This window comes from Mesoplodon densirostris, chromosome 16, assembly GCF_025265405.1.
Source record: "Mesoplodon densirostris isolate mMesDen1 chromosome 16, mMesDen1 primary haplotype, whole genome shotgun sequence".
NCBI classification, from domain to species: Eukaryota; Metazoa; Chordata; class Mammalia; order Artiodactyla; family Ziphiidae; genus Mesoplodon; species Mesoplodon densirostris.
This window is the reverse complement of record NC_082676.1, coordinates 14,651,791-14,670,293: the sequence shown is the minus strand read 5'-3', so window position 1 is coordinate 14,670,293 and position 18,503 is coordinate 14,651,791. Positions and strand designations below refer to the sequence as shown.

At 46.4% G+C, this 18,503-nt stretch overlaps 1 protein-coding gene across 3 annotated transcripts in view; it reads right to left on the bottom strand.

Annotated features, from left to right (window-relative positions):
- The window catches only part of SLC13A3 (solute carrier family 13 member 3), a 47,607-nt gene extending 30,055 nt beyond the window's left edge, over window positions 1-17,552 (bottom strand). Inside the window, exons 1-4 of one of the 3 annotated variants that reach the window (XM_060078030.1) lie at window positions 17,293-17,543; window positions 14,441-14,601; window positions 5,227-5,293; window positions 2,120-2,305 (exon numbers count right to left, since the gene is read on the bottom strand). In XM_060078030.1, the coding sequence (XP_059934013.1) occupies window positions 2,120-2,305; window positions 5,227-5,293; window positions 14,441-14,601; window positions 17,293-17,528 (650 nt within the window). In that variant the 5' untranslated portion in view covers window positions 17,529-17,543. Of the gene's footprint in view, window positions 1-2,119; window positions 2,306-5,226; window positions 5,294-14,440; window positions 14,602-17,292 lie in introns of all 3 variants that reach the window. The other 2 variants (XM_060078031.1, XM_060078032.1) reach the window with 2 other exon arrangements.
- Between the last annotated feature and the right edge of the window lie 951 nt (window positions 17,553-18,503).

Here is an 18,503-nt window from a genome sequence, read left to right as displayed (position 1 = left end):
TGAACGTCGTTCCAATTTTTTTTCTGTATTTTCTGAGTGTTCTATAATGTGTCTATATTGTGCATGATCAGAATAAACTAATAAAATTGTATTTGGGGAGCAAAGACCAAGGAGAACATTCAGGGCAGCCATTTCCCTGTCTCCCCAGGTTCCCCAATGGGGATTCAGAACCCCACATTAACCCCATATTCCTTTCAAATACCCTCCTTCCTGACCAGAAGGTCCTAGCTTGTGCAATTAAATGTTGTATATGATTTGCATGTAATTTGCGTGCACTTTACTCAAAATCCTTCATGTTTGATACTTCTACTTACAGCTCCAGCATTTTCCCCCTAATTTCTTTTCAAGTCGGAACAAAGGCTTGCTCACATCAGAGCAGACAGGCAGCCTAAAAACCCTCTGATAGCAAATGCCCTCCCATTCTCCCCAACCCCCAACTCAGGATCAGCCCCTGAGGCCCCCAGAGCCCACGTCTTTCCTGTCCAGCCCTGGGGATGTGCTCCAGCAAGAACTAATACCCAACACTCTGCTTTGTCCTCCCAGTCAACTGCCCGTTTGCTGGCACTTCCTGCTAATGGAGGAGACTAAAGGGTCAGCCCAGATCGTCCCTACATCTGAAGCAGGGCCAGCTTGGCTTCTGGTTTTCCAGTCTCACAGCCAAGTCTTGCTCAAAGAATGGAGACAAAAAGACACCAAAGGTTTGCAGTGGGCTGAAATCAACTGGGGAAATACTGATACCTGGCCCCCATCCCATACCTCCTGAATCAGAATCTCTGCAACCGAGATCCAAGCATATTTTTTTTTCACCTTCCCTGGAGACTCTAAAATGCACCCATGGCTGAGAATCACTGTTTTTCATCATACTCTTAAAATCAAAGGATTTGAGAACCTGAGAATATGGTGCAGGGTTAAGGTTTTAAAATTGGTTCATGAGGTAAGACATGGGCGTACTTAAGTTTTCTCATGAAAATAACTTTGACTACCCGCAAGTATAGTACTGATTTATGTACACCAAGCCCACTCTCAGGAAGACCAACCCAACCAGCTTTCCCTCCATCATCCCAGTAAGTCCTTGATTCTTTGGTTGAATACCAGATAAAGAAGCTGGCCAGCACATGTGGCCATGTTGAATATCAAATAATTTTGTTGCTGTTTGTTTGTCAAATGCTTACATTCATAGATTAAGTGCATCTCTACTGCAATGAAATCTTAGAAACCCCACCTCTCAGAATCCTGGAATCTGAAAATACTTAGAATCTTGAAGGATTCTAAGGATTTTTTAAATCTTCAGACTAAGAGGTTTGGAATAATGGAATCAACGACAAGCCATCTTGTCGAATCCTTCTCTGATTCTCACGCCCTGACAGATGGCCACCCAGCCTCTGCTTGAACAGTTTCAGCGATGGGGAGATTTCACTTCTTGGCAGAATCCACTCCACTGCTGGCCCGTGTGGCTGGTTGCAAAGCTTCTCACGGCACATCACAGCCACACAGCAACACCTCCCACCGGGGTTGGTTTTAGAAGCAGATGTCATATCATGTCACCCCTCGGCTCTCAGCTCTCCTCTGACTCCCCATCTCACTTTTAGGAAGAGCTGCGTCCTTACAATTGTTGCCTTAGTCTGGCCTCTTCTTACCTTATCCCCTTCTGAACCCCAGCCTGGCTGGTCTTTGTGCTGTTCCCCAGGACAGTCCCACCTTTGTACGAGCTATTCCCTCTGTCTGGGATGCTCTTCCCTCCTGTGTCCACAGAGTTCACCCCCTCACTTCTAAGTCTCTGCTCAAATGTCACCGTATCAGAGAGATCACACATCCATGACCAACCTACATAAAACAGCATCACTCCTGTCACCTCCACTCCGTTATTCTGCTTTATTTCATAACTCGTCACACCAACATGTTATATATTCTTTTGCTTTTTCCTGTATTGCTTGTCTCTCCCGCCAGAATGGAGGTGCCCCAGAGTAAGGACTTTGCTGGGGTTTGTGCATCGCTGGGTCCCCAGAGCCTGGCCAATAGAAGACATTCAACAGACACCCCTGAATGTTGGATAGAGGAGGAGAAGAGTAGAAGGAACAGAAACCCCAGTGCTGGGGAGGGGGGCGGCGCTGGCTTTTACCTCTTGAGCTGGCCAAGTAGGATGAGGTTGGGGGCCGTGCCCGTGAGGGTGGCGGTGCCCCCGATGCTGGCTGAGTAGGGGATGGAGATGAGGAAGCCCTTCCAGATGTTTCTGCGATATTCCTCCTCCTTCTTAGAGTTAGCCTGGAGATCCGTTGGAGCCTCCGCCTCCTCAGGACAGTCTTTGCTTTAAACAAACCCAAAGAGAAGCCATTCAGAAGACACTCAGAATTCCTGGCCTTATGGGGAAACACACTGCCCAGGACGGGAGAGCTAAGTGAACTTTCTAGAAGGCAATTGGCACAGGCTCCAAAAACCTCTAAAAATGTGCAACCCTTCAGCTCAAGTGTTCTACTCTGAGAAGTTGTCCTAAAGTAATCACTGGTATTAAATATAATTTAAATGGAAAACAACCTAAATAACCATCAAAAAGGGATTGGCTAAAAAAGATGATCCTCTTTCTGGATGGAATACCAATGCAGCTATTAAAAATGGTGATTTAGGTGGGTGTTTATTAAAATGAAAGATGTCCATTATATAAAGTGAAAAGGTAGGTAAAAGCACTACTTAGTTTTTTTATTTTAAAAATATGCACAGGGCCTCCCTGGTGGCGCAGTGGTTGAGAGTCCGCCTGCCGATGCAGGGGATGCGAGTTCGTGCCCCGGTCTGGGGGGATCCCATATGCCGCGGAGCGGCTGGGCCCGTGAGCCATGGCCGCTGGGCCTGTGCATCCGGAGCCTGTGCTCCGCAGCGGGAGAGGCCACAACAGTGAGAGGCCCACATACCGCAAAAAGAAAAAAAAAAAAATATGCACATATTTCATGAATATATGAATATTAAGAAAAGTCTAGAATGGTATACACAAAGTTGTTTTGGTGCCTTTCTTGGGGACGGAATTATGGATTTTTTTCCTCTTTGGCTTTTTATTTGTACTATCTGGGTTATTTTCCTGGTACAGTTGAGGAGTTTGGGGGAAAAATAAAATTAATAATTGTTAATTATATGATTAAAAGATAATGATGTTGACACAAATTTATTGAGGTGAAAAGATGTCCACTACACTCCATTAAGTGAGATGATGCGTTATAAAGTGGCATATGTAGCATGATCAATTTTTTAAAATAAAGAAATGCACTTATGTATATAGAGAGATATCAAGAAACAGTCTAGAATCGTATTTACTTAACTGTTCTAATCTATCTTTGGGAGTGAGATACTGAGAACATTTTTCTTTTTGTTTAAGAGTTTTTTTTCTTTTTACTTGTGCAATTATAAAATGTTTACAAGCAAATAAAACTAAGAATTGTCCCTGCCTAACAAATCAATTTCTTTTAAAGAATGAAAGATAGTTCAAATATCTTCAGGCCTTAATTACTAACATGAGGGGCCCCTTCTCCAGAGGGCAGTGGGGATGTGATCTGGGTCTGAAAGGAAGACAACGGCTGGAAGCACCTGGAGACAGATGCCTTGGCCTGACGTTTCAGGGTGAGAGGCCTGGTCAGGAATCTGTGGCCTCCCTCAGACCTGGAGCCCCAACCAGACTGAGCCTCACAGGAGAATGAGAGAGGGAAAGGGCCCTCAGGCTCGTCTTGTTCACTCCCTTCCTCGTTTGGATGGGAAACGGAGGCCCGGAGTGGGGCTGGGGACTGCATCCAGTGGACATGGAGTTCCAGAGAGTGGGGATCAGCTCTTTTCCAAAAGACTCAGCACAAGCTCTGCGTGGGCAGGTGGTTCCCAGGTTGCATGGTAGTGAGTAGCTGGGCCAACTATAGAACCCATATCTCAAAGCTGGACTCAAAGCCCCCAAACAAGGTGCCAGGAAGGAGCGCAGGCCATGGGATAAGATAAACTCATGTAAAATCATGTCCCTCCTCTGCTAGAACCCTCCACCAGCTCCCACCTCATTCAAAGTCAAAGCTACCTCAATGGCCGATGAGGTCCCACATGCTCTGTCCCGCTACCATTATCTTCCTTCCACACAAGCAATCTCTCTGACCCCCAGGTCCAGCCACACTGGCTTCCTGGCTGCTTTGAACTCTCAGGACTTTTGCACCTGCTGGTCCTTCTGCTGAGAACTCTGTTCCCACAGATCCTTCACCTCCTACAGCCGTTTGCTCAAGAATGACTTTCTTAGTGAGGCCTTCCCTGACCACCCATTTAAAAACTGCCCTTTACCCCAACCCCATCCCTAGCCTGCTTTCCTGCTTTGTTCTCCTGCATAGCACTCACCAACCTTCTGACACACCATGGATTTTACTTGTGTATTTGTTTCTCCACAAGGGCAGGGGTTTTTTTTCTGTTTGTTGCTGTATCCCTGACAGTACCTGGCTCACCGTAAGCTCTCTATAAATATTTGTTGAATGAATGAAACAGACCTGACTGATGCCCAGCAATGCCTTGAGCAAGTCACTTCACTTCCTGCTGTTTGTTTCATCACCATTAAATCGAGATAACAATGCCATTAATAACAAGCATTACCATCCGTGCATGGAAGGCCCAGAAACCTGCTCTAGCTACATGTTCTCATTTAATATCAAAACAGCCCTATAGGGTGGGTTCTGATATCATGTCCAGTTGGTAAGTGAGACTAGCTGAGGTTCAGAGAGGTTAAGTGACTTGTCCAGATCACAGAGCCGGTGAGCGGCAAAGCCAGGCTTCAGAGCCAGGCCTGCATGGCTCTAAGCACCCAGATCTTATCCACTCTGCTATATACAAAAGACACCAAAGACTAGACGTGCTGTCAGTGTCAAGATACTTCCTAAGTCACACAAGTGCGAAGGGTGCCTCAGGATATGTTTTGTCTTTGGAGCCGCTTGGCCTGGTACACCTTCTCCTCCACGACTGTCGTGGGGCTTGTGCCTCCTGCTCTTCTGGTCCCTCCTTCTAGACCCTGCACCTCAGCAGACCTTTAGGGATTTAATGTGCTCCCTTGCCCTTCCCACATTTGCTTTGTTCAAGGAGCCTGGAGCCAAAGCTATAAATGGTGGAAACTTGGGCATTAGGTCATTTGGAGAAAAATTGGGGGGTAGGCGGAGGAGCATTGAATTCTTGTTCATCATCTCCTTATATCAAGCACTGGCTCCTCTGTGAATTTCACCAGGAACTCACTCTTCTGTGCCGGCAATAAATTGCATCTCCGTGGGCACAGTATGCAGGCCGTTTTTCCGCACAGCAGCTAGGAGGAAAGAACACGATGTCTTTAGTGTGATGTAGTAAATGGGACAGGAGTGTCCCATTCTTGCGCAGTCAATCAAGAGTGCTTCCTGAGGTCCTGACCTATACGAGTCATTGGATCCAAAAAAAAAGGTACTCCAAATTCCATCCTCCTGTCCCACCCATCCCTTTTTGGAGAGGGCTTCAGGGCCACGGGCAGGGAGTTAGCTGCAAGGCTGCTTGACAACCCATAACTCAAGCCTAGGCTAACCTGAGCTGTCATTGTCAAAGGGATGTTTGGGAAAGACTAGCTCTAAGTGGTAATGGGTCAGCAATGGGATGGGTGACCCCAGTCTGTCATACCTTCAAAAAGCATTTATTGAGCACTTACTGTGTACTATTGACTATGAGCTTGGGGTACACAGTGAATAATATAGGACAGTGTCCTTGCTCCCATGAAAGTTATATTCTAGAAAGGGAGACAGACAATAACCAAATAAAGAAAACTTCAAGTTGTGATGAAAGTGACAGTGGAAATGAAAGTGGGCGATGTGATGGAAAGTGACTGCAGCGTGGGGAGGAGGAGCAGGTGGACTCTTGTGATCAGGTCAACAGAGAAGACATGAGCTGATGTCACTTGAGCTGAGACCTCAAGGATAAAAAGGAGCCAGTCATCTGAAGAGTTGTGGGAAGAGGGGTGGGGGCAACAGGAACAGCAAGTGCAAAGGCCCTGAAGTGAGAGTGTGTGTGGTGTGTTGGGAAGCAGGAAGGAGATCCGTGGGGCTGGAGGGGCACGAAGGAGGAGGAGAGGTGGGAGAAGAGGCAGGAGTGAGGCGGCAGGGAGTGGTGTGGATCACACAGAGGTCTCGGGGCTCACAGCAAGGACTTTAGCTTCTCCTCTGAGCCAGATGGGAGTGGAGCCAGGGGAGTGTTTGAGCAGAGGAGAGTCAGGACAGGATCTGACTGCATTTTTTTTTTTTTTTTTTTTTTTTTTTTTGCGGTACGCGGGCCTCTCACTGTTGTGGCCTCTCCCGTTGCGGAGCACAGGCTCCGGACGCGCAGGCTCAGCGGCCATGGCTCACGGGCCCAGCCGCTCCGCGGCATGTGGGATCTTCCCGGACTGGGGCACGAACCCGTGTCCCCTGCATCGGCAGGCGGACTCTCAACCACTGCACCACCAGGGAAGCCCTGACTTCATTTTAAAAGAAGCCCTTGCGTGATAGGTCAGTCTCCCTGCAGGAGCCTTGGAGTGTCGTGGAGACAACTGAAGGGATTCAAAGTTTCTGTAGCTGAAACCATCACCAAGAGCAAAACAATCCATCCCAGGGCATTGGAAATGTGACTGGTAGCTGAACACATGGGTTCAGGGTTCAAGTCCTAGCTCCATCACCCGCTTTGCGACCTTAGATCAGTGTGGTTCCCACCTGGGGTCGATTCTGCCTTCACGGGATACTGGACAATGTCTGGAGACATTTTTGGTTGTTGCAACTGGGATGGGGGGAGTTGGGGTGCTACTGGTATCTAGTGGTCAGAGGTCAGGGATGCTGCTAAACATCTTACAGGACATAAGTCAGCCCCCACAAGAAAGAATTATCCTACCTAAAATGTCAAATAGTGCCCAAGTTAAGAAGCTCTGGCTTAGATAAATCCCTTGATCTCCTTGAACATCTTTAATTCATAAAATAGAAGTAATAATTCCCCTAGGGTTATCAAGAGGATTAAAGAGTTGACTTATTTGCTATAGACAGAATGTTTTCATCACCCCCCAAATTCATACGTTGAATCCTAATCCCCAGTGTGATGGTATTAACAGGTGGAGTTTTGGGGAGGTGATTAGGTCATAAGGGAGGAGCCCTCATGAATGGGATTAGTGCTCTTATAAAAGAGACCCCACAGAGCTCCCTTGCCTCTTCCACCATGTGAGGACACAGTGAGAAGACGGCTGTCTACAAACCAGAAAAAGGCCCTCAACAGACACCGGATCTGCTGACGCCTTGATCTTGTACTTCGCAGCCTCCAGAACTGGGAGAAATAAATACCCAGCCTCTGGTATTTTTGTCATAGCAACCTGAACAACTAAAACGTCATTTAAAGCAGGGATTAGCAAACTCATTCTGTACAAGGCCAGTAGTAAATATGAAAAGCTATATGATCTCTGTTGTAACCACTCAAATCTGCCATGATATCATGAAAGCAGCCATAGACAATACAGAAATGATTAAGTGTGACTAAACATTTATTTTTGGATACTGAATTTCATATAATTTTCACGTCACAGAATCTTCTTCTTTTGATTTATCCAACCATTTAAAAACATAAAAACTATGCTTAGCTCACAGGCTGCGTGAAAAACAGGCAGCAGGCTAGATTTGGTGGGCCCAAGTTTGCCAGCCCCTGATTTTAAAAATTTAACAGGAATCTGAGCACTCGTGGGGATTTAGAAAATGTGGGTTACCACCAAGAAAGAATAAAAGAGTGGTCCCTGAAGTCTGCAACTGGTCTGACCCAGATACAACACATCATTCTCTTGTTGGATCTAAATAATCTTACACATCACCGACTTCAGACAAAGTCACTCTGAGACTGATAAAATGAGCCAGAGCAAGGACACCTCATAATCTCGTTTAAGTGCAAAGCCATTTGCCACCCACAAAATATCAAGCTTCCACTTCTCTTGCTAAATAAATGGTTACTTCTTGCCTAATCACAGAATCGTCCCCAGTCTCTGACAGCACCCAATCTAGAGCAAACCCTGCTTCCTTAGCCCCCATCCCCATCCCAAATGACCCAACCAAAGCCCAAATCCTATGAGAGGTGCTTTCTAGCACCCTCTGAGTTGACTGTAGTCGCCCGTGGTGTGTGCTCTCCCTCACTGCAGCAACGACAACAAACTCAACCTGTTTAACTACAGATGTATTCCTGGGGGGCTTTGGCCACGTGGACTGGGTGGAAGGGTCTAGACTCCAGCCTCAGCTCTTTCCCTGTCTCACCAGGGTGCTTGGGGAAGTCCCTTCCCTTCTCCACTCTGGGCTGTTCTTTTCCTGCTGGTACCACGAGGGAGCAGCATTCCATGGTGGCTGACTGGGTCATTTTTACTGTGCCTGAGGCTGGCCCTGCTGACCACCAGCAGGGGTCTGAAGGCTAAATTCAGATCAGCTCACCCTGGGCCATGGGGACAAGGGCTTCAGGGCTCCCGTGATGGGAACACATGTCCACATGCAACACACGGGGCCGGAGGCCGGGGCACTGAAGCAGGAAGTGAAGGGCTGTTAATAGGACACTGATGCTGGTGGGCAAAGTCGCTCCCCAGGGGATGGCCAGACAGCAAGAACCCTGACCCAGTGACTCCCTACCCCCCACCCATCTCTAGCTCTCTCTGTACCCTTCTCATCCGGGTTGGGAATGGCTGTCACGCAGCATCAGATGTCCGCAGAGCTCACCAGCATCTCGGGTATAACAATAGACCACCTTCCTCAGCCCTGGATGAACATTAGAATTTGCTGAGAATGCCCAGGTCCCACCCTGGAGGTTCTGGTTTAGAGGCTCTGGGGACTCAGTATTTTTAAAAGCTCTGTAGGTCATTCTTTTGGGCAGGCAGGGTTGAGAAGACTCCCCTGAAGTTAGAGATGGGGAACTAAAGCCTCCAGTGGCTGCCCATGACCTTAGAGGGGGTGAATGCTCACCAGTTTGCCACAGTCCTCACCTGGCCGCTTTTCTCAGCCATGGAAGCTGGTTGCTGCCAGCATCGGAGTTGGAGAGCCCTGATACAAAACTGTACGTGCTATAGAGGAGGCAGTGGAAGCTATTCATACACACACGGCTATGAACAGTAATTATCTGTAGCAATTAAAATTAGGAAGGAGGGAGTTTCACTTTTTCTTTATGCAAATTAGTAATGTGAAAAAATTTGATACAAAGCATTATTTTTTTCTAATGATGATGATAAAACCAATGAAGATGAAGTTGAAAAAAACTTGGAAAACCAAGGTGCTACTCAGCCCCTAGCAGCTCAGCTACTCTTAACCATTTATCCCGGGTCATCCCTGTACTTCCTGTGACCACAGTGACCCAAGTGACCACACGAAAACAGGCCAAAGTCTCCAAAGGTTCTGACTTCCCTGGGTCCAGAAATCGCAGGCTGGTTAGGAGCTTGGTGCTTACGTAAGATCTTATTCAAATAATAACAATCCCTGAGTTTATATTGGGTGGGGGAACTGAGAACTTTCACATTTGTAATCTTACAGCAGCCTCAGAACAGACTGGGAGAGCTGGGCAGGGGTTATTACCTTCCTCTTTACACCTCGGGAAACTGAGGCCCGGAGACATGGGGGAAGCGTGGGATCAAGATGACCCACTGGGTTAATGGCAGAGTCGAGCTTGTTCCCAGGACTACTGATTCCCCACCCCTTGAATCTCACCCCACCTCCAAAGGCACCCCCCTGGCTCTGACCTGGAATAGTTAACTCTAATCGAAACTCCCCGGTATGACTGAAATGTTCTTGAAGTCTGGCACACAGAAGGCTCTCAGGAAAGAGTTCTTGTATCAGATTAGGTAAACAGCACCCCAGGGAAAGTCAAAGGTCCCCAGGATAGGCAGTTTTACATCCATTAATTTACTGAGTTCTCACAACTACCTGGGTGGTAAGGATTAATATCCCCATTTTATATATGAGGAAACAGGCGTAGAACAGTTCAGTAACTGGTTTGTTTATTTATTTATTTATTTCACACACTTATTGATTATCTACTACGTGCCAAACAGTGTTCTAGGTGAACAATACTATAGTTCACAGCAATGAGAAAGATTGACACAAGCTCCCATGGAACTTGGAGTCCATGGAGGAGACAGGTAATAAACAAATCCTTCTCAACTAGCAGTCATAGGAAACTTCAAACTGAGTCAAGGTGTAGGGTCTTATTACCCACTCTTTCTAATTCCTGGAACTCTTACACTGGTTTTTATATAATAGCAATTGTATAACTGCCACGTATTAACCATATCTATGTGCCAGGCTCTCACTTCTCATGTAAGCCTCACAACGATATGTACGAAACGGGTGGTTTTGTCCTCATTTTATAGATGAGAGAAGAGCCTCAGGAAGAGGCCCCCTCTCCCAGCCTCATGAATGAAGCGGGAAGAGGAGGGCAATGCTTAACTCAGCTTACAAGATTGCTTTTGGAATGACAGCATCTTGGGCATTCCTAAAGGAAAGGCATGGGTGGCAACCTAGCCTTCTTTGGGCAGAAAAAAGGAGGGGGAAGAGTGGTAGAGTTTAGATTCAAAAGCCAAGTGGGCCCCTTACTGGCTGAGGGACTTTGGGCAAATACTTCACCACTCTGTGCATCAGTTTCCTCCTCTGTAAAATGGGCATGATGATAGGGCCACCCTTGCAGGGCTGACGTGGAGGATCTAAGGAGAACATGCATGTAGAAGGAGAAGCCACCACCCATGTGGCCCTGGTCCCCCAGGCAGTGCAAGGAGCAGTGTGTAAAAGAACTGAAGAGAAGCAGCAGGGCTGCCCTCCAAGGCTGAGGATCTGCAGGGGCTTGTCCAACAAGCCCTGCCCTGCCCCAGGCTCTATCTTGTTCTGGCTTGTAAGCACAGATTCCAGATTCAGACAAAGCTCAGCAACTAACTCACCATGTTGCTTTGTGCAAAACATTTTGCCTCTCTGACCCTCCGTCTCTTCGTCTGTAAAGTGGGTGTCATCTACTCCATAGTACTGTCATGAAGATTAAATGAGCTAATGGGTATGAAAATTTCAGCACAGTGTCTGGCATAGGGTGGGTCTTCAGGAAATGGTAGCTCACATCACCCTTACAGTTGTTGCTCTGGGTGTCCCTCAGGGACTTAAAGCCTCCAGGAGCCTCCTCGCCCCTATCCTGGCCCATAAACAGAGTCTCCACTCCCTCCACTCCTGTCCTTACCTCCTGCCACCACGACAGAGCACAGAAACTGGATGAAAGAGAACATCTCTCTTTGCACTGGAATTACCCATTTTAGGTCTTGGGGCTGATCATTAACTAATCTCCGCTCTCTGATCCCGCCGCCTATGAAAACAGGGGTCTGCCCCAGCCTCCCAGGGTCTCCTGCCTCCTGACATCCTGCAGCGTAAGCGAAAAGACTCTGGATTTTGCATGACGCTGTGTGTGACCTTGGGCAAGTCCCTTCCCCTTCCCGAGTCTCAGGTTTTTCATCTTCTTTCATATAACGAGGGAATTGGCTTTCATACTTTTTTTTTTTTTTTTTTGCCACTAAACTCTTAGAAAAAACATCTTCTATGGGAGGCAGAACAACAGAGGTTAAGAGTACAGGCGCTAAAGTCAACCAACCTGGATTCAAAATACCAGAGCTGCTGTTTTGGAATTATGTGACCTTGGGGACTACTTTAACCACTTTTTAAATTTCTTCCTCCATTTCCATTGCTCTAAATGAGGTCAGAGCTAGCTCCATGTCATTCAGATGTAAGGCCCTTAGATGAGACCTTGCATAAAAGTAAGTACTCAATAAACATTGGTGATTGTTACTTGGAAGCTCAGCGTATAAAGTAGGTAAAGTGGGGGCAGCTGGGTTGAAATGAGAGCAGAGTTAACTGCTTGCTGCCACCCCAAGGTGACTATGAGGTATTCTCTTGGAGCCCCAAGACTCAGGGGAAACAGTTTGAAAGCTGACAAAGCCAATACTAGGCTCCTACTAAGGAATACTAGGGATCTGCAGACTATGGTCCATGGGCTGAATCTGGCCTGCTGCCTGCCAGCTGTGGTTTTCACATTTTTAAGTGGATGGCTAAAATCAGTAGAAGAATAATATTTTGTGATGTAAAAATTATACAAAATTTTAATTTCAGCACCCACAAGTAAAATTTCATTGGAACACAGCCACACCCACTCATTTACATATTGTCTATGGATGCTTTCTCCCTGCAAGGGCAGAGTTTGAGTAGTTGTGACCAAGTGGCCAGCAAAACGTATTTTACTGTCTTGTCATTTACAGAAAAAGTTTGCCAACCCCTGCTACAGAACATCTCTTCCCTTCCATGTGGAAGACTTTGACCTTGCATAGACCCCGGCTCTACTATTTTACCAACACTATGATTGATTCTTCACCTCTCTAAACCTCGCCTGTAAAGTACTTATAATCATTTCTAGCTTTCAGGGCTGTCACGGAAATAAAATAATCAACACCCTTTACTGCATGATGGGGAAATACCCATACCACAGTAAGTGAGATTAACATAGGTGGCACATGGATCAATATTTAGATTTTTAACAGATATATATTTATTTTCACGCATATTCGAAAAAATATAACTAGCACACAAAGCCCACGGTTTCGTGGAAAATGCTGTGTTCACTGGAGTAAATGATCCAAAGCTACTGGAGCAGATGTAGGATCCCCTCTCTCAACACGCACCTTCCATCTCTGGGTCCTAGGTAGCATCTCTCATCTGCACTATCCTATTCACATCCCAACCAGCAGGAGTAGGAAGCAGGAAGGGCAGTACTCAGAAGCTGCACACACCATTCCCACTCATACCCCATTGGCTAATCTTGGTCACATGACCACATGTAACCACAAGGGAAGCTGAGACATTCAGTCTTTTCTCTGCACAAGCATGTGCCCAGGTAGGGGTTCTATTACTAAAAGAACAAAGGAAGAATTAATACTGCAATCTCTGCCCACATATATACCAATTTAAAACTTCCTTTTAAAATACATTAAAAAAATAAAATAAAATACATGTGTGTAAAGAAAGATGTTTTAAAGCAGACGGATGTGGCAGCCATTTTGCAACCATGAGGGAAAGACCAAGGGAATCACAGAGATACCAGTGAACAGCCCTGACATCCTTGTGCCTCTGAAATGACCCTGGAACTGCCCTTCTCTGACTTTTTGACATTTGAGGAAAATAAACCCTTGTTCTTTAAGTCACTGGCAGACAGGCATCCTTTTACCTGCAGCCAAAAGAATTCTCACTGATGCAGCTGATTTCATGGGGAAGAGAGTGGGCTCTGCAGCCAGACTGCCTGGATGCAAACTTGGGCTCTACCATTTGCTCGCTGTGTGACTTGGAGAAGTCAGTTCCCCTCTCTGAGCTCTCATTTAGTCACTTAAAAACATGGCAGCTACTTGTGTTTTGTTTTCTTTAGAACACAATTTCAGAGATATAAGTGAATCCAATCCCTCAGTTCACGGCACATTCTCACTATCTGTTGCACAAGGCCACTCTTTTTGTTTTATTTATTAATTTGGTCCATTTTATCCCCATTTCCCAATCCCATCCTTCCCAGAGCAACCATTGGGATGCGTTTAATGTGTAGCTTTTCCTTTGTTTATGCTCTTGCAAACGTTTTGTCTTTTGTGAGTATTTTTAATTTACATAACGATATTGTGTTCTATATCTCCTTCTGGCTTTCCCAAACACAACTAGGTTTTATGAGATTTATTTATATAACTATATGTCCCTCTAATTCTTTGTTCCTAAAAGCAGCATAGTGCTCAGTGACGTGCACCCACCACACTCAATCTCCTCCTTTACTGGCGATGGTGGCCATACCACAACCCTAAACCTAACCCGAACCCGAACCCTAACCAGCATACCACAGGGAATGCTGCACTAAACATGGTCACACGTGTCTCCTCATGAACCTGTGTCAGATTGCCTTTATCACTTGCATTCAGGGCCAAACTTCTGAGTTCCAGGGTATACGCACTCTTAATTTGATTAAATATTTGTAGAATGCCCTTAAGAAAGGCTGACTGTCCACACTGTCTAGCAGCGCACAGAGTTCCAATGGCTCCCATTCCTACCAACACTGGGCACTATCCAGCTTTCTTATTTTTGCCAATCTCATTGAAATAAATCTTATCATTGTTTCAAGTTGTATAGTACCTACTTCATGAGGCTGTTTTGAGAGGCCAAGGAATTAATGTACGTAAAGTGTTTAACTCATTGCTTAGTACATAGTAAATGCTCAATAAATGCAACTTTTAAAAAAAGGTGCCATGGTTTGACTTAGTGAATTCTCAGTTATTATTATTAAACTTGGCACATAGTAGGTGCTCAATAAGTGCATCCCCTTGGCCTTCCCCAACACCTTCTGGATGTCCCCACTCCCACTCTTCCACCTTGGTGGAGTTCCTCCCAGTCCCTTCCCACAGACTCACCTGCTTTCTCTTCAGTCTCCCAGCTGAGGTCTTTACGAACCTCCTGGCCAAAGAGACTCTTCAGGATGGCGCTGGCGATAGGCAGCATCATGGCAGTGGAGGCCGTGTTGCTCAGCCACATGGACAGAAAGGAGGTGGTCATCATCATCCCTAGGATGAGCCTGGGAACAGAGGGAGTTAGAGGCAGATCTAGAACTGGGGCCTCTGGTTTGTATCCCACTTGTTTACACATGGAAAGTTAAGGCCCAGAGAGGACAAGCTAGTGACCAAGTGGAAACCAAATCCACTCACCACGCTTATTCTAGATCTAAGGAAACTGACTCAGTGTATGTAAGTGAACTGACCTCAGGTGCCCAAGGTAAAATAGTTCTAAAGATACACCAACCCTGATATTTTCTCTCCTTTGCCCACAAATCCTGGATAGCTCCCATTGCAGAATAAAGGTGTCTTGGTTTGGCACCAAGACTCTCCACTGTTTCACCCTAAGTGGCCTTCCCAGCCTCCTCTCCCCACCCTTCCCTTCCCACTCCTCCCAGGCACCCCTGCTCAGGCTCTGCTGAGCTTCTCGCCAGCTCCCAAACATGCCTTGATGTCCTGCCTGCCTGCCATTGCTTGGTCCCTCCCACCAACAGGAATCTAAGTTTAGTGATTTGCTTTTCTTTACATTGAACTCTTAATCCACCTGGAATTTATTTAGTTGTATAGAACAAAGTCGGATCTAAGTAGAATTTTTTCGTAAAGAATACACAAATTATTCTAGCACCCACCACTTCTTGAATCCTTCCCTTTCCCACAGATTTAGATTTCTTCCAGATTATTTATTCTGTGTTTTAAAAATCTATTTCTGAACTAGTGTCATACCGTTTTCATTGTTGTAACTTTAAAACATGTTTGACAGCAGCCTCATCCATTTTTCAAGGCCAAATGTAACTTCCTCCAAGAAGTCACCCTATATCTCTCATGTGGGCTCACATTGCATCATGTGTCCCTTAGGTATTAAATTCTGCTCTGTGTTGGGATCAGTTCTATAGATGGAATCTCTCCCATAGGACTGACAGTTCCTCCATGAGGAAACAGCTATAGAGCCTAGCAGAATGCCTGGCCCAGAGCAGATGCTAGAAAATCATGAGTTATTCAGAACCTCCTTCTCCCTCATCGCCACCCCCATTCCCACCACAAAAAGAGCTCTCAAACCTATCCATTCAGTCCATCTCCACTGCCACCACCCTAGTCCAAGGTGGCACTATCTCTCATCTGGATCCCCAGAACAGTCTCTTACCTGGGCTGCATCCAGCTTCTCACCTTCATCTGATCCCCACATGGCAGCCAAGAGGAATTTTTTTAAAAATGCAAATCTGGTCATGTCACTCCCCAGCTTAGAATTCTTTAAAGCAGAGATTGATAACCAGGGGGGCCATGGATATAATTCAGAATGGACATGATAGGGGAAAATACACCTCTATTTTACTAACATCTAATAGAAATTAAATATTTCCTTCAGTGCTAAACTTAAGCAAAAAAGTTAAGTATTATTAGAAGGGGAGGACTTCCCTGGTGGTGCAGTGGTTAAGAATCCACCTGCCAATGCAGGGGACATGGGTTCGAGCCCTGGTCCAGGAAGATCCCACATGTCGCAGAGCAACTAAGCCCGTGAGCCACAACTACTGAACCTGTACTCTAGAGCCCGCGAGCCACAACTACTGACCTGCATGCCACAACTACTGAAGCCCGCTCGCCTAGAGCCTGTGCCCCACAACAGAGAAGACACCACAGTGAGAAGCCCGCACACCACAACGAAGAGTAGCCCCTGCTCGCCACAACTAGAGAAAGCCCATGTGCAGCAATGAAGACCCAATGCAGCCAAAAAAAAATAAATTAATTAATTAATTAAAAAATTTTTTCTCTATTAGAAGGGGAGTTGGTTACCAATAAAGATCACATTATACCATATCACATTATAATAGTTGAGACATCTTGGAATATCATTGACACTCAGAACTGCCTCAAAATTACAGTTATGAGGCTGTTGCTAGATCTCATCATTTATTGTGTTAATAAAGAAGTACATATAGTATTCTATCACAAATTTGTGTGGTTTAAAAAAATTGTTTGGATAAGTGCATTTTGCTGTAATTGTTGTGGTTGTTGTTTTAAATCCTATGTGTTGTGCCTTATGCATTTAAAAACATTACTGGGAAGGAATCCTTAAGATTCAACAAATTGCAAAAAAAAAAAAATTAAAAGAACAACAATGACCTTATTTTAAAGGCCATTCAATCATCTTAAAATAAAAGTTGGAAACCTAGCTAGGGGACCCGAGGCCCTTAGGAATGGACCCTACCTCCCTGCCTCTCCAAGGCCATCTTTCCATCCACTCCCCACCCACCATGTCACCTTGGCTGGTAAATAGAAAACCAGGATGATAACAGCCAGCATTTACTGTGCAGGTCCAAGCTACTGTATCATCATTTTACAGGCAAAGAGAGGCTAAGTCACCTCCCAGAGCAGGAAAGGTGGGATTCAGCCCCAAGTAGTCTGAGTCAAACTGCTAATATGGCCCCCTCTAAAACTACTGGACAGGAATCCCTGGGGGTGAGGTCTGGGAATCAGCATTTCAACTGATTCCCATGTGATTCTTACGCGTACTTTCGAGAACTGCCCAAGGGTCTAGCACTGTGTCTGGCACACAGAGCGGCTCACTAACTATTTGAGAAATGAATAAACAAGTGGATGGTGGGACATGATGAGTTTGTTGCCCTGGATGACCAGAGTAGGAAGAGTGGGTTTGGGCTCCAAGAGATGTGGTCCCTCTGCCTCATCACCTCTGGGCTGGACCCATTACCTGGCCTTACCTGGCCGGTTGGACCCCAGTGAGCATCAGGACCTTGAGGGCAATTCTCCGGTGCAGGTTCCACTCCTCGATGGCGCTGGCCATGATCAGACCGCTGAGGAAGAGGAAGTTGGTGTCCAGGAAGTACTGGGCGCAGACCTTGTTGGAGGGCAGGATGCCCAAGAAGGGGAAGAGGATGATGGGGAGCAAGGCCGTCACCGAGAGGGGCAGGGCCTCTGTGCACCAGTACACCGCCATGAGCAGGATGACGAACAGGCAGCGGCCTTCCTGCAGGGGGGAGATGCAGGCCCAGGAGGGTCAGCGGAGCTTGGGGTGGCAGAGGGAGAAGAGGTCCTGGAGCAGGGCCCATCAGGGCCCATTCCTCGGGGAGGCAGTGGAGAGGGTAAGTGCCCAAGGCTCAGACTTTGAGCCGGTGGTGTCACCGATGTGAGCCTCATTTTGCTCAACTATAAAAGGGGGGAAGCTGTATCTGTGCCTTTTATAGGATTGTTTGACGGTAAAATGAAATACCCCATTGTCTTAGAGGTAGACCCTGAGATGAGCATGAGCGGGAAATGTAGTTTGCTCGACAGGGAATCTCAGAAAGTTCTGGAAGGGCAGTGAGGAGGTGAAACAGAGAAGGACGCCAAGACAGTGTATTAACAAGAAGGTTACGACGGAGGGCAGCTGGGGCTCAATCTTGATGGGGACCCTAGAAGACAGTGTAGATCGTGCCTCAGAGTAGTTCCCCTGGGGGGCAAGGAAGGTGGCTATTTACCTGCCAGCTCTTGGTCATCACTGGTTGAGGGCTGCTCATGGGAGCGTTAACTCTCCAGCACTTCGACCTGCCCTGTGCCGCAGCCAGATAACAAGTTCATGCAGAGCATCCAGGGTTCTGCAAGAAGCTATTGGCAGGTGCAGTGGTAATTGCCAACAGGGATGTGGATAGAGCACCAGTAGCAACTGCCGCATCCACACACGGCATTTAGCACAATGTCCAACACTTGGTACCCACTCTGTAAATAGTAATAATAATTACTGATATTTATTGGGCTAGTAGGTACCTGCTATTGTTTATTCCTCACAAAATCCCAGTGAAGTATGTATAATTATTATGACCATTTGGCGGATTGGGAAACTGAGACTCCAGGAGGTCAGTAGCAAGGCAACGGTTGTGCAAACAAGACAATCTGCCTCCAGAGCCAACTCTCTTAACCAGGTACCCCACAGCTG